A 16,267-nucleotide genomic window follows, 5' to 3' on the forward strand; every position below is an offset into this window, starting at 1 on the left:
CAGTGTCTTATCATAGCTACAGAGAAACAAACTAGACTAGAAATCAATGCCAGAGAAAGTAGGTCCTTGCTGTGAAGGATCTGACCATGTGACTTTTATGCCTTGGAATGTGTTGTGGGAGAAATGTGGAGAATTTGGAGCTTTAGGCTAGGAAAGCCATTGAGTGCTTGAGCTTAATGAACTGTATCGGGAATTTAGAAGGTACTGCTAAGAGAAATACAGGTGGTAGAGGTCTGGCTTGGGGAAGTTTCGAAGGGAAGCAAAGACCCTTAACAAGGCTGTTCATATGATATTTTGGATTAAGAATTTATGGAAGTAAAACCTTTGTATAACTGAAAATGATATCTATATTTCTCACCCTAAATAAAAAATAAAGTCCAAATGGATTTGGGATCTCAATGTAATACCCGAAAATTTGAAACTGCTAGAACATGCAGGGTGTATGCCACAAAACATAGTCATATGTACAGGCTTTCTGAATAAGGCACTGTTGGATCAGAAAAAAAAAAAAGACTAACAATTGACGAGTGGGACTTTATTAAGTTAAAAGCCATCTTAAAAAGTTATCAACATCTGTAGCCATCAGGTAAATGCAAATTAAACCCCACAGTGAGAGTCCATCTCACCCCAGTTCTGGTGGTCTGTAGGAGAAAAATACACAACAACCAATGCTGGTGAGAGTGTCAGGGAGGAGACTGTTGACGCTGATGTAAACTTATACAACTGCTGTGGAATCCAGCATTCCACATGCTGTGAATCCTGTATTCCCGATACAGTTCATTAAGCTCAAGCACTCAATGGTTTTCCTAGCCTAAAGCCCCAAGGCTAGAAAGTGGATCTACCACATGACCTGAGTGACTAGACCATTCCTGGGTACATGTCCAAGGGACTCTCTACTCTATGACAGAACTACCTACCCAACTATGTCCATTGATAACTTCTTCACAACAGCTAGGAAAACAAGCCAGCTTTTTTTTTTTTTTTTTTTTTTTTTTTTGACTTGACACAAGCCGGGAGCTACTTGGGAAGAGGAAACATCACTGACAAAAATGCCTCCAAGCAGACTGACCTGTGGGAACGCCTGTGGGAGCGTTTTCTAGAACAATGATGATGGGAGTGGACCCATTCTATGGCAGGGCATTGCTACCACCGAACATGTTGCCCTGAGTTGTATAAGAAAGCAGGCTGAGCAACCCATGAGCAACAAGCCAGCGAACAACATTCTCTATGGCCTCTGCTGCAGTTCCTGCCTCCAGGTTCCTGCCTTGAGCTCCTGCCTTGATTTCCCTGAGAGTTGTAAACAGAAATAAATCATTTCCTCCCCAAGCTGCTTTTGATTATAGTGTTTTATTATAGCAATAGGAACCCTAAATAAGGCATATGTCAATAATAAAGTGATAATGAAAATTTGTGATACAGTTGCACAATGGAATTCTCTATAAAGCACTAAAATATTAATTATGAATTTTTTAGGAAAGTGGGTGAAACTGGAAAAATTATACGGAGAAGAGGCCTAGAAAGATAAACACTGCATGTTCCCTCTCCTTTCAAAATTTAAAATTTTTGTATTTAACTTACAATATCCAGAGAGCAAGAGGTTATATAATGGCCATGGGTTGAGGAATGAGGCTTGAATGGGGCAAACAGTAAGAACTCATGTTAATTAAACTACAGGGGGAAGACTACTATAGTGGTAAGGTTTAAATGGGAAGGGGTTGTAAAGGACAAAGGTCAGGAGGAGGTAGAGACAGAGAGTTAACCAAAACTAAGAATATAAGAAGACATGCAGACATCTCCCTACGAATTGATGATCAAAGAGGTTGTACAGGCCTCCTAACAATATAGGCTGTTACCATCGTTATTGGTTGCACACTAGAACTAGACACTATATAGCTGAGGACATCACATACCTCCGTTTCATGACACAGACAAATCAAGTTGGAACTTAACTAGAAGCTCCCTCTTTATTGGCTAATATAGATTGTGTCCCAAAAAAAAATGCAATACAGGCTGCCCGGGGAGGAAACTCATCAATACAAAACTCATCAATATTTTCAGCCATATGTGGACCTCGTGCCCTACAATACCACCTGCCTACCAACACATGCCCACTGGTGCAAATGAGTGTTGAGAGCACAGCTTCCCACTCTGTGATAAATTTGAGACCTGCTCCTCAGAAGGAAATTCATGCCTGGTACTATAAACCTATTTTTAAAAAAAACAAAACTCATGGAGTTTGCTAAATGAATGTGGCATCAAACCACTTTCTAAATATTTATACTTAGATTTATACAGATACACACATGGGATTCTCAACTTTGAGTAGAGAAACTTCTTTTTATAATGAATAGCAGCGAGTGAAAACTGGTGGCTGAGAATAATTGACTGTTGAGTACTCAGGCCTAAACAATACTACCTCTTCTGTCTCAGGGAACATCATGACCCAAGGGTAGAAAGAATATAAGAACCAGATGCTAGGGAGAAGGGCTGTGAAATGCTACCTTCTGGGCATGACACAGTCTTTGCAGTTGTGAACTCAGAGCAGCTGCAGTTGGCTACACTGGATCTACACAAGACTGAGCCTGTCAGCAGTCAGTCAGGAGGCAGAGAAGTACATGAGGCCCCCTGTTCCCTGGAAAGCTATTGGCTATTTACAGAGGCTCAGGGAGGGGAGTTGTCTCCCGTTGTGTAGCCACTGATGAGCCTACTGTGCTCCAATGGATCCAATGTCTATGGTCACATGACAGCCCTGGCTATCATTTCTTCCACAGATCCTTAAGCTATAAATAAGGAATATATATTTGCTATTATTATTTTGAACAAAAGTATTATCTACTAAATTGAGATTAAATAGTGTTTAAGGCGTAGTTCTTCCTGAAGTTTATTATTTTTAGCTTTTAAAAATAAAATTTAAGTATACCGTTTCCCCCCTGCCCTTTCCTCCCTCCAGCCTCTCCCGGTACCTCCTTACCTTGCTTCCTTTCAAAGTCATGGGCCTTGTTAGACTTAAATATATCAGTGCAACCTATTAAGTCCATTGGGTACAAGTGAGTGTTGCACGTGTGTACATGATTTCAGGGCTGATCACTTGGTCTTGGAAAATCAACTAGGAGACTTGTCGCTGGCAAGGACTATTTCTCATCCTCTCAGCAGTCATTTGTTTATCTGGATGAGGCCTGTGGAATTTCCCCTTCATGTAGTATGTCTGCTTGTGTTGCACTTCTTCGGATCTCATTTCTTTAGCTTCCTTTATCTAGTCTTCTTTCTGTAGATCCAAACTTCTGACCTGTGTCATACTCGCTCTCTGTTAACATTTCTTTAAAGGAAGATCTACTGTCAGTCAGCAAATGTCCTCAATTGTTATGTGTTCAAGAGTCCATTTCTCCTGTTTTTAAAAAGATAATTTCATATGATACAGGATTCAAGCTTGTTGGTTTTATTTCATTGATCTTCATTCTCAAATAAAGATAAAGTGTGTAGTGTTCCCTAATGGAGTAGACAAAGAATGAGGAGGAAACTCACTTGCCTTAGGGTTATTTTGTTTTTAGCTGTGTGTTAGCCCCACGTCTGTCATAAGGCATCCTTTTCCTAATTTCAGAAAAGCAGACTGTCTGCATATGTTAGCAAAGCCTGTCTCATCTCCACTTTACTTTCACCAAAGCAGTCTGAACTACTTTACAGCTGGCTGTCCCACTCGGATATGTCTGTGGAGTTTTGCATGTAGAAAATATGGTGGTTACAAAGAGAAGGAATGGGAGGATATAGAAATGTTGGTTCTTATGAAAGCAACACATGATGGTGGTAGTACTCTGAATTAGGGAAGAATAAGGTTCTGAAGCGTATTAAGAAAACAGATAAGGTTATCTTAAAAGTTATAGAATTGAAAAGAAATTATTGACTTGGTCTCTGTTACTTAGATACCACTAGTATGGGATCAGCTCTAGCTCACTAGCATTTCCTCTCCAGAAACTGGAAAACTACAGTGACCTCAAACACAAAGGGATACATGTGACAATTAAAGGGCCTGAATTTTGAAACTCATAAAAATGATTTGCTGGCCATAGTGATCAATGTCAGAACAAAGAGGAATCCTTATATTGTTGAGAGGATATACTCATTAGTGAATATAGGAAATATGATATAATCTAATAGCAATATTATATGTCACACACACACACACACACACACACAGGATATGACAATTGCTGACTAAGCAGAAGTTCTATGGGAGTCCTTCTGTAAGCACAAGTGAAGTAGAAGCCAGGATTTGGAGCATCAGCTCTCTAAGTGACCTTTATGTTACAGCCATGTAGAGAGAAAGGGAAATTGGGTTGGTTCTTTACCTCACATTGTACACCGTAATTCCTGCCACACTAATCACAGTTTAAAAAACATAAAAGAGCTAGAAAAATATCCCAAAATGATACCCATGTATTAATTTAGGGAAAGCCTACTAAGCATGAAAACTGAGGGCAGTAACCATATATATTTAACTACATAAAAGGAAAGCTTTTATAGTCTTTGATCCAACACTGCTATTTATAATGACACATTCTTTAAATATTTTGATAAGTGTATGAAATGATACACACATGAAAACACTATAACATTGTTTATAATTACAATTTATAATCATAATAAGAACTTCAAAACAACCTAAATGTCCATCAAATATCATTAATTAAATGCCTCCATATTAAAAACAATGTAGTTTGAAAGGGTAGCAGGGAGACAAAAGAGGGTAATGGGAGAGTGAATGGATCCGAATGTGTTATGTACATGTCTGAAAACAGCATAACAGAACCATTATGCATAATGTATATTTGCTAATAAAACTTTTTAAACAGAAATCAGTTGAAAGTGTGTTTGAAAAATGGATATTCCAATGAAACACACATATCTGAAGATTCAAAACTAATATCCATTGAGTGGACTATAATAGCACACACCTACCACTCAGGAGGCAGAGGCAGGAGGAGCTCTGTGAGTTCAAGGCTGGCCAGGTCTACATAGCAAATTCTAGACCTGCCAAAGTTACATAGAGAGACCCTGTCTCAAAAAACAAAAGCAAGGGCTGGAGAGATAGCTCAGTGGTTAAGAGCACTGACTGCTCTTCCAGAGGTCTGAGTCCAATTCCCAGCAACCACATGGTGACTCACAACCATCTGTAATGAGGTCTGGTGCCTTCTTCTGGCATGCAGGTGTACATACAAACAGAACAATGTGTGCATAATTAATAAATCTTTTTAAAACAAAAACAATAGCAACCAACATCCACAAATGAAAATACATGACAGTTGCCCTTCTGAGTCTGAGTTACCTCACCCAGAAGTTGATTTCCCTGCAAGTGTCATGGTTTTGTTTTTAACAGTTGAATGGTACTTTGTTGTGTAGATGTGCCAGTTTCATTATCCATTCACCAGTTGATGGACATCTAGGCTGTTTCCATTTCTTGGTTGACCCACTGAGTGTAATTTGTGCTTGCCCAAATACTTACTGTGTAGGGCACTGGAACATGGTAGACCTACTGGGGCCATACCCTTAAAGAAAACTGACTCCCTCGTGACACCTCCATGCTACATTGTTGACTGGCTTGGTTGGTCTTCTACAGATGTTGCATGGGTGACCATAGCTGTAATGAGTTTGTGAGTACAACTGTCCTATCTCATCCAACAAAACACCTCTGGCTCTTATAGTCTTTTCACAGTCCTCTTCTATGATGGACCCTGGGTGTTATGGGGAGGGGGAAATATGTTAAATAGTTGTCTTAGTTAGGGTTACTATTGTTGTGATGAAATACCATGACCAAAATCAAGATGGAGAGGAAAGGGTTTATTCAGCTTATACTTCCACATCACAGTTCACCATTAAAGGAAGTCAGGGCAGGAACTCAAACAGGGCAGGTACCTGGAGTCAGGAGCTGATGCTGAGGCCATGGGGAACTGATGCTTACTGGCTTGCTCCTCATGGAGGACCACCAGCCCAGGGATGGCACTACCCAGGATGGGATGGGCCCTTCCCCCATCAATCACTAATTGAGAAGATGCCCTACAGGCTTGCCTACAGCCCAGTCTTATGGAGGCATTTTCTCAGTTGAGACTCCATCCTTTCAGATGACTATAGCTTGTGTCAAATTGACATAAAACTAGCCAGCACAATAGTTTATGACTGAGCTCTCCACTAACACTTATTCCCTGCACTTTGACCGCTTGTAAGTTTCTGCAATAACCATCCACTGCACGAAAACATTTCTCTGATGGGCTCTGAAAGCAGCACCAATCTATGGTTAAGGAGATAGCAATTTAGAGAGCATTGTGATATTATGTCTATTTAGGAAAGCAAATAGTAGCTAGGTTCACCCATGGAGTCTATGAGCCCCCCAACCACAGATGCTTGGCAAGATTTATAGTAGAAATCATTTATTAAATTCCTTTTCCCAAAGCAGATGCAGTTTGGCACATGACTGCAAATCCCAACACTTGGGCACGGTGAGGGGTGTGAAGCAAGAGGGTTGCTCTAAATTCTGAGTTCAAAACTACTCTAGGATACAAGTGAATTCCAGGCTAAACAGGGTTGCATAGCAACACCTTCTGTCCAGAACCAAACAAATGAATCCTGCCCTCTTTCCCTTTTATCACCCGTGTGTTTAAGGTGAACCTGTTTTTAAGGGTTATTTTTTTAATTCCTCAACTAGCAAGCATGACTCCTGGGTCCCCCTTGAATGAAAAAAAAACGAGAAAAAAAGAAAGAGAAAGAGGAAAGGAAATATTACTGTTCCTAGTTGTCATGTAGGAGAAAGTTTACTGTATATAAAAGGGAGGGTGTAGGTAGAGGCAGGGACTTCTGGGAGAGTGTACATGACCCTGAGCTGGGCCACATGGGGAGAGGGGGTAAGGAAGGGAGAGAGCGGGGAGAGTCTAGCCAGATGCAGCAGCCAGGAGGCCCAAAGGTACAAAAAGAGCAGGTAACCAAAATGTCTGGATTGTATAGGGAAGAGCAGCCCAGCCCCCTCCCTGTACTAGAGTTCAGAGTAGGGAGTGGGGAGGGGTATGCCAGCCAGGAGGGCCCTGTAACAGGTAAGGGCTAAGGGATGCATGAAGAACCTGGTAGCCAGGTTCAATTTGATATGTTAAATAGGCACTTCAGCCATTTGTCCCAGGTTTGAAACCTAACACCCCTATCCAACTTCTAAGTTCTATGATGATGGCTTTCTGGCACTATTTACTGTGCTGCCTTCCATAGGGATGCTCAGAAAAGACCAACTGACTGGTGATGTCCAGAATTGCCTCAGAATCTGGTTCAACAGCTCTATCCTTTAGCTAGCTAAAATGGCCAAAAAGTAGAGCAGGGATATGCCACCTTGGCTATCAAGTCAGGGCAGCTGCAGCAGCCATCACCTTGCTTTTGAGGCTGGAGTAACTAACTGGCCAGTTGGTAGCTAGCTGGTGGGGCTGTGCCCTTTCTGTGTAAATCTTTCCTTAAACAGCTATCTTATTCAAGAACAAAGCGCTTCTCTGCTTATGTTGTTGTTTCTCACTGAGTCATAGCCATCCAGAATGCTTAATGCTCTTTTGTAAAACAACATACAGGAGCCAGGTATGCCTCATGCCTGTGCCCCAGCTCTCAGGAGACTGAGGCAGTTGGTTTACAGTTCAAGGCCAACCTAGACTACACATTTAAACAATATCTGAAAAACTCGGAGCACAGATAAAGATGACAACCGAGGAGGGAGGAAAGGTGTGAGGAGACAGAGGATATAAAAAGAGAAAATCATGATCTTCAATTGCTCCACCGAACCTGAAACATCTTCTGCACACTGCACCCAATTCCTGCGGCTGCAGTTCTTTTTGAGAGAAATCTGAACAGACATTGGGTTTTTGAAGGGACATATTTGCTCTGGGGCCACATTGGAGATCCTCCAGGTTAGAGACTCTATTAACTTCCTATGAAACCTGATTTCAGAGGTGAAAATCTTCCTAGGCTTTTACAAGAATCAAGTTAGATGATACACAGAAGCATGAAACAAACTGTAGACTACAGAACTGCTCCTAAGGACATTGGCTGTGGTTTAGAGCTAGGCTATATTGGTTTCATGGCAGTTTGGAACAGAATTTAAGTGTCTGCCTCTAAGCAAAGTTATATTCATCCAAAGAAAGAAAAAGCCTGAGTCCCTATGAATAAAAATGAGTTCTATTGATTAAAATGGCTTTCTTTAAAAACAATACATGAGAAGACACTTCCGACTCTACTACAAAAGAAGCTGTTGACATTTCCTTTAGAGCACCTATTAAGTTATGGCAAATTGTGGGAGTGCATGTGGCCCCACATGAATGTATTACAGCTGCATGGTTCTAATAACTAACAGGTTACTCACAATAAGGAAGTGACTGAGAAGGAACTACTATTGATCTGCTTCTTCTATAAGAACACTGCCTTTTCTCTTCTAGTGTCCCAGTCTGAAACTTTGCATCACTACTTCACCTGAATGCATGACTCTACAACCTTAGGACTTGCAGAATTAAAGGAATGCCGTCCTGAAGTTGTTGAGCTGTGCGTTTCTGGGCATTTCATCTCTACAGAAGAATACCCTTCTCCTCTTGACTAAAGTGGGAAGAATTGTTCTTTCTCAAGGGAGGAATCCTTCATGTATTTTGTTGTGGTCTCTATAATCAGCAAACAAGGATTTTGATAGATGTGTGGCTGAAATCCTTGGCTAAAATCTGGCCCATGACTATAGGCTCCCTTAAATTTGCAGTGCCTCTTACTGGGTTTTTAGAGAATAACCTTTTTAAAAATGATCTACTAACTTAATCTTCCATCTTTTATTTCTAATAGGTCCTGTTAAAAACAAGAAAAAGGGTAAGTTGAGTTTCATGATTTTATTAAATTGTCATGTCATTTTTTAATTAGAAAAAAATAAATGTGATAGGATTTTGCATTAATCTCTTTCAACATAAATTGCCCATTACTTTATTCAATCATTTACATGAGTTTTGCACTTTAAAAAGAACAAGAATTAGTTCTTCAACAACAAGCCATGGAAGATAGAATTGACTCTAGCAGCACATACAAGTTGTCCTTGTTGGATTATTTATTTGTTTGTTATGTATTTATTTGCTCTGTGTATCTCCTTCCTCTTGTACTGGGGATACAATCCAGGACTTCTGCCCTAAGAATATAAGGCAGAAGCTTTACCACTGCATTCTACTCCAAGCCCGTATTATAGTACTTCTTTCTTATTCCTTTTACATCTCTGTTTCCAGTTCATATTTATTTCCTTCTCTTGCTCTGTCCACTGCCTTCTTTTTTCTTCTTTCCTTCTTTATCAGATCAGTTGTCAGGCATTAATGAAGACCCAAGACTGCTTATAGAGAAAAGAAAACACTACCTATGGAAAGGCATCATCAATACATTGGTCCTTGACCTAAAAGCTGTCTTTATTCAATTTCCCAGATGATCAAAGATGATACCTCTTTCTCTGAGAATTTAGCATCATTTGCTCTGTGATAAAAATAACAATCTATGCCACTGTGTTACTCTGCCCCTGTCCTGTTTTTAAAGTAGATGATAGTTGGAGCTATTCACTGTGCTGTCCTTAGTTTCTTAAGTCCACTTTGTACTTAACAAGGGACTTGCTAAGGGCACATGAAGTACTTGCTTGCTTGCTTGCCTAAAGAAGAGAATCCAAAGAGAAAGCAGGTTGTATTATAAGGACTAGGCAAATAAAATTCACCCTTTGCACTAGAAAAAAAAAATCAACTGTAAAATCAGTTTATGTACCTGTCTGTTTCTGGGTTCTGACATTAAAGGAAGACAAAGATAATGTGAAACTAATGAGTTTCCCTTTAGAAATCCTTCTTTTTTGCCTTTGTCTATATGATACTGGCAATTTAACCCAGGGCTTTACATGTGCTAGTCAGATGCTCTATTATTGGACTACATCACTCACCCTCTTATTACTTTCTTTGAATGAGACATGATCTCACTTCATTGTCCAGGCTGGCCTTGAACGGACTCTGTAGCTCGGACTGACCTTGAATTTTGAGATCTGCCCTCATAAGCCTCACGAGTACCTTAAATTATGGACCTTAAAGTTCTTTACCAGGGCTACAGACATAGCTCCACTGTTAAGAGCACTCATTGCTCTTATAATGGACTTGGGTGTGGTTCCCAGCATCTCCTTGATGGCTCACAACCATCTGTATCTCCAGTTCCAGGGAATGCAGTACTGCCTTCTTGTCCTCCTCAGGCAACAGGCATGTGTGTAATGTGCATACACGCAAACCTGCAGGGAAAACACCTAAAATAAAATAAGTAAACATAAAAACGTTCTTTAAGTGATTTTTGTCTGTTTAGATTTATGGAGCATTCCAAAGGGCACAAAATGGCTAACTACAGAGGTAGCCTGACGACCCTCTGAGCAGTAGGGTACTCTTATCACTTCAGGTACCCTTAGCTATATGTCAAACTCATGTTCCTACTGAAAAAGAAAAGCTGGAAAAATGCCCAGCCTTCTAAATTGACCAAAGTTAGTAAAGAGCAGAGAGCCAGAGTGAGTGCAGAGTCCTTCGGCTGGTTCCTGGATGCTCACTCTCAGGATGCTTCATCTTTTAAAGAAGTAAATTTGAGTTTCAAGTATTGGGTTCTTGAGTCTTGTTGCATCCCTTCAAGATAGAAATCATAGCTCGCATCATTGCTTAGCATTGCCACCTTCTGTATGGAACATTATGGAGAAGAAAATGTGTACAAGCCTTAACCGTCTACTTTATTTAAAAGTGATTTAGAAGTCAGTTAATATGCGTTTCCTTGGACACAGTGAATAGGCACATACTTGAAGAGGGAAATTGAGCTGTTCACTTAATTTTCACCCTTTAATGGAATTTTCCTACTCACATCACTCTCTCCCTCTATTTTCACCTTACCCCCCCACACACACACACACCTCCCTTTACTCAGTTGCTTTCCATTGTTCTTTCAACACTTGGAACTTAGCTGAAGAGGTTAGGGAAATGCCCCTTTGATGAAATTTGGCTCTGAAATGATATGATTATTCTTTTATCTAAGACTGCACAGGCTTACTTTCTCAGTACAAACATCTCTAGGCTTTTGTATCATAAAGTATTCTGTCAAAGTTAGAGAATCTAAAGACAGAATTCAATCTTCTCTTGGTCCAGAGGTCATTTTCTGCATACCCTTCTCTGCCTCTAACTTTCTAAAGGAATGCAAGTGTGAAGGGCTTCCTTGTCCAAATGCTGAGAAGCGAAGAGGGTCAGCTGCAGAAACAGATTTCAGCACAGGCTTTTTCTCAGATGCCTTCTAACATTTTCATAAGGGATCGCTCTCTGTTTACACTGCAACCATAATTCTCTTGGAGGAGGCTCTGGATGTAGTGCTTCTAAAATGACATTAAACAATTATAGGGGACACGCATTCTTGGAGCTGAAGTTTGTGATACCCACAACACCCTTAGCTGGAAAATCTCTGTGGAGCCTGAAAATGCTGCAACCCAGCACATCCAACTTCTGTGTCTACTCCATCTATGTGTTTGTGTCAACTTCTTTGTCTCTTCCAACTGGAAAATAAGGAGGGAGGCACACACTTTACATCCAGGCTTTGGAAGTTTTTCCAGATGACATTAGTTCAGTCTTTCTTGTGGAACCTCAGTCTCAAGAAGAGACAGAAAGCACCAAGGCCAAGTTCCTTGTTCTTGGGTTCCAAGTGCCTGTGTGGAAGGACTGGGGTCTACATCCTTATCTCCAGAGTCCAGATCCTGTGTTCTTTCCACCACACTAACTAGAATTGAAATTTGGGTGCTGAATAAGCCTGATTTGGAAACTACACAAATTCAAAAGGAGATGGTTTTCCTATTCAGCATCTTAAAATTGGCTAGATCTAGAAACTGGGCAGATCCCATCTTAACCAAGCTCGGGACCTCTAAGTCTTTAAGGCCCTATAGGCCCTCTTGAAGAAATGCTCTCAGGACTATTCTATCTTCTCTGAAGAAGAGGTCCCATTCTGACCCACTGTTTCATTCCAAATGAGCATGTGGTTAGATGTGGAGAGCTGGCCTCTTTGTGGGCCTTTCTTGGATTCTTGGTGGGTTTTTTTAGATATACAGAATTATTCTGTTTTATACTTTTTAACTTTTATTGATTCTTTGTGAATTTCACATCATTCATTCTAATCCCACCCATCTTCTGCCCCTTCATATCCACCTTCTGCCCTTGCAACCTCTCCCCCAAACGAAACCAGACAAGCAAACACCTCTCCATTGTGTCACATAGTCTGCCCTTTTACCCAGCTTTTCTTACAAATGATCATTGCAGTGCATCATTGGTCTGGTTTGAGGCCTCTGGGTTAGGGTTATTATTCTTAAAGGGGGGGCCTGATAAATCAGGACAGAATTCACTAAACTAAAATATCTAAGGAATGAGTTGTTGAAGCCAGTAAGAAAGTGTTTAAAGGGACGATAACCTGGTTGTCATTGTGTTGTTGTTGCTGTTGTTTGATTTGGAGGTTTCATTTGTTTGTCAGCTTATCACAAGTTAAAGTTATTTGAGAAGCAGAACCACAATTAAGAAGAAAGAATATCTCCATCGGATTGTCAGTAGGCAACTCTGTGGGGCATTTTCTTGACCAGCGATAGGTTTGGGTAGGCCCATTCATGGTGGATGGTGACACCCCTGGGCAGGTGGTTGTATAAGAAAGCAGGCTGAACAAGCCATGGGGAGGAAGCCAGTAAGCAATGTTCCTCTGTATTCTCTGCTTCAGTTCCTACCTCCAGGTTCCTGCCTTGAGCTGCTACTTTGGCTTCCCTCAAAGGACTGTGACTCAGTGTATATAAGCAAAAAAGAACCCAAACAAAACCGCACCTTCTTTCCCAAGTTGTTTTTGGTCACGGTGTTTATTGTAGAAACCCTAAGACAAAAGATAAAGAAGTTTATATTTGAAATTGAGAAACTGTCTCAGGAGAGGACATTGTAAAAGATTTCCAATCCTGGGACTCCCATTAAAATTCTAAGACAGGAAAAAGAAGAGAAAGAAGCCTACTCATGACCACCTATAGTCCTTTAGTGAGTCTGCTCAAAAGAGAACAAGTCTATAGGAGGGACAGTTATGATCCACTCACCATGACTACAGCCTAGAGGAACTGTTAGAAGGACTAGAATATGAAATGGGAGAGCTGAGATTGTTCTGGAAAGACAGTGAGAGAGAAAGGAGGAAAGGTTGGTAGACAGGATAAATAGTAGCGCATTTGAAAATACAGCCTCTAAAGAAAATCTCCAGGAAGGTGGATTGTTTGGCCTGCAGTGATAAAAATTGATAGGTAACCTAATATCTATGAACATATGAGGTTCTATGTACATGGTACTAACTATTCTTCTCTAGCTACACAAAGAATAGAACAAAATTTCAAACAGCCACGGGAGGGATTTCAGTTAAATATACCAAAGACCTTCCTAACCGTGAGCAGTGAGGGGTGATCGACGCTGGAACATGTAACCAAGAGAGTTTGCAAACTTTCTGTTCTCAGTGATCTTTAAAAATAGTCTAGAGAGGTCAGCTGAGAAAGCAGAGACCGCTGCCTCTGCCGGGTCTCTCTGCCTGCGATTCCTTCTTTCCTGTTGCTTCTTGATATCTTTAGTCTCTCACCCTATCTCTCCACCTCCATTTCCTTCCCACTCCTCTTGTCAGCCAGTGCTGCCTCCATCCATCTCCATGCCCTGTACATCTGACTCCTGACAAATCTTCCTGGAGCTGATGGTGTTCCCGGGATCAGACTTCCACTATCCTTTTGTTAATAGTATCAAGTCTGTGCACTTGAACAGCTAAATGAAGTCCCGCAATTCATTTTATTACCAATGATCATCAAATTCTAAAAAGAATCATAAAGTAACCCCTAATTCTGAGTTCCTAATAGTCCTTTGGACTCTAGATCAGAACCTCCTTTTTGAAGTCTTGCCTAACCTGTTTCAGCATTTGGTCTGCCTCATTAATGTGGCACTCCTAATATCTTATAACTTTTTTCCCTACCATGCTGGGCTCCTTGAGAAGTGTTTATTTCTGTGTCCTCTAATCTATTTGGAAATATGGTGCAGAAAAGGGATTATAAGCATGTCCAGCTCTTTAGCAAAAACTAGATGACTGACTTGGTGTCATTGAAGTCTCTAGAACTCCCTGAAATTACACTCCTGACTATACAGTCTTGACAGTAACTAACTCCAAATATAACACTGAATCCTGTATTTTAGGAAAGAAGGCAGGGCCACCTGGACCCAATGGCCCCCCAGGACCTCCAGGACCTCCGGGACCCCAGGGACCTCCAGGGATTCCAGGAATTCCTGGGATTCCAGGAACAACTGTTATGGGACCACCTGGCCCACCTGGCCCTCCTGGTCCTCAAGGACCCCCTGGCCTCCAAGGACCTTCTGGTGAGTTCTTCTGTCTCCCACCCCTTAGAAAACTTGTCAGTGCTTTTGTAGAATAATAACAGATAATCTTCAGGGAATTTTCAGACAGTGGCAATGCGCAGTAAGAAATCCCTAGTCCAGTGTAGAGGTAGAAAGTGAACAAGCTCCGATAGTGTCTGGCCTGCTCTAAGTCTTGTTGAGTTCAAGCTGCGCCAGACAGGCCATCTGTTCATGCCCCATGCCAATCCTTCCATCCCATTCCATCTTTGGCTCTAGTCCTTCATATAACGAGCCAGTAAGCTCATATGAGCCAAAAACAGAGGTATGAGAAGGAGGTCCCAGCCATTCACTGGAGTTCCTGTAGTTATAGAATTGTCTTACTCTGATTTCCAGCATAGAGTACCACATGACATTTGCATGGACATAGTTTGTGGGAGGAATGTTGGGGACTGGACAAAATGGCAACCCTATTATAATGTCTTCCCGTGTACTTTGAGACTCCTTTCCTATTGGTGCAGACAAATAGCCCCTTCCAGTCAAGTGGTTAGAAATGTATGACTCACTCAAGCTGTGTCTAACAGAACCACACACCAAGACCACCCTGTCCCTAAGCCAAATGCATCTCACACTAGACCCTTAAATAACCATGCTGCTCTTTTAAATGCCATTCCATCCCTTTGCCTCTTTCTCCTAGAGCCCAGTGGGGCATGCAACAGGTATAGCTGCAGATCCAAAGCTGCCTAATTAGAGTTGACAGGAGGAAGACTGCCCGAACTCATGCTACCTGTTACATTTTTCTCCTGTTCCCCTCCTGTATCTTGAGGTTTTCTTAAACTTAATTTCCCCAGGTCTAAGAATTCAGCAGCGGGATTCAGATTCTTTCACTTGTAATTCAAACAGGCTCAGCAGTGTTACCATGGCCACAAGAGAGAAGTTTTGTTTTTTTAAACCCAATCATTCCACAAATATTAATTGAACAATTTCTGTGTACAAAGAGATATATTGCTAAGTGGTCCCTGTTCTCATAGAGTTTATTTCCTAGAGTCAAAGAGACTCACTTAAAGAAACAAGATCTTTATAAATGACAGCGGCCCTTGTGAAATCAGTAAGAAGAGAACAAAGAGCTAGAAAAGCAAGTGCCATAGTCTTAAGAACATACAATGGCACACATAGCCTTTCTTTCCTCTCTGTGGGTGCTCAATGGGGCTTGCCTTGAGCCAATATTGGCCAGAGGCCAACTTCCCTGCTGGGATCTAGACCCTCTGAAGAAGAAGTCAGTAGGGACAGGAATGGCAAGGAGGGGCTATTCTCTCCCATTGACAGCCCCATGTTGTACTGTGACTCCCTCCAGCTATAAGAGCTGGAGAAGGAAATTCCTACAGGGTTGGCTGTGGAGTCCAGGCTCCGGAGCCCTGGCTGCTGAAATGGGAAAGGGAAGTAGAAAAGAGCACAGCACTCTGACTGCCCCATCCTATCTTGCAGGTGCTGCTGATAAAACTGGAACTCGGGAAAACCAGGTTGGCTGGGGATTACTGTCTTCCTGGGAAGGAGGGATGGCCTCAGGCTTGGGGTCACCTTGAAGTCCTCAGCCTCTAAGATTCCCAGAGGCTTTATTTTATGTCATCCTGAAGGTTCTGAGGTTTTCACTGGCAGCTGTTGCCAAGGCCTATGAATTGAAAAGGTTCGCCCTAAGGATGTGCTTTTAGCTAAAGGAACACAGTCTTGCCTGGACCATTTTACTCATTTTGTGAGTGACAGAGGGCCATGACAGCCAGATCCAATAGTCCATAGAAATAACCTGCCTGTCAGGCATATATATATATATATATATATATATATATATATATATATATATA

The 16,267-nt window shown here is 41.3% G+C and overlaps 1 protein-coding gene across 2 annotated transcripts in view; it reads left to right on the forward strand.

Annotated features, from left to right (window-relative positions):
* Eda (ectodysplasin A) overlaps positions 1 to 16,267 on the forward strand; it is a 365,333-nt gene that overhangs the window by 340,142 nt on the left and 8,924 nt on the right. For both annotated transcript variants that reach the window (XM_021187376.1, XM_021187377.2), the window contains exons 3-5: positions 8,836 to 8,859; positions 14,253 to 14,432; positions 15,894 to 15,928. In XM_021187376.1, the coding sequence (XP_021043035.1) occupies positions 8,836 to 8,859; positions 14,253 to 14,432; positions 15,894 to 15,928 (239 nt within the window). The remainder of the gene's footprint in view (positions 1 to 8,835; positions 8,860 to 14,252; positions 14,433 to 15,893; positions 15,929 to 16,267) is intronic.

Source organism: Mus pahari, chromosome X, assembly GCF_900095145.1.
Source record: "Mus pahari chromosome X, PAHARI_EIJ_v1.1, whole genome shotgun sequence".
In the NCBI taxonomy this organism is placed as follows: Eukaryota; Metazoa; Chordata; class Mammalia; order Rodentia; family Muridae; genus Mus; species Mus pahari.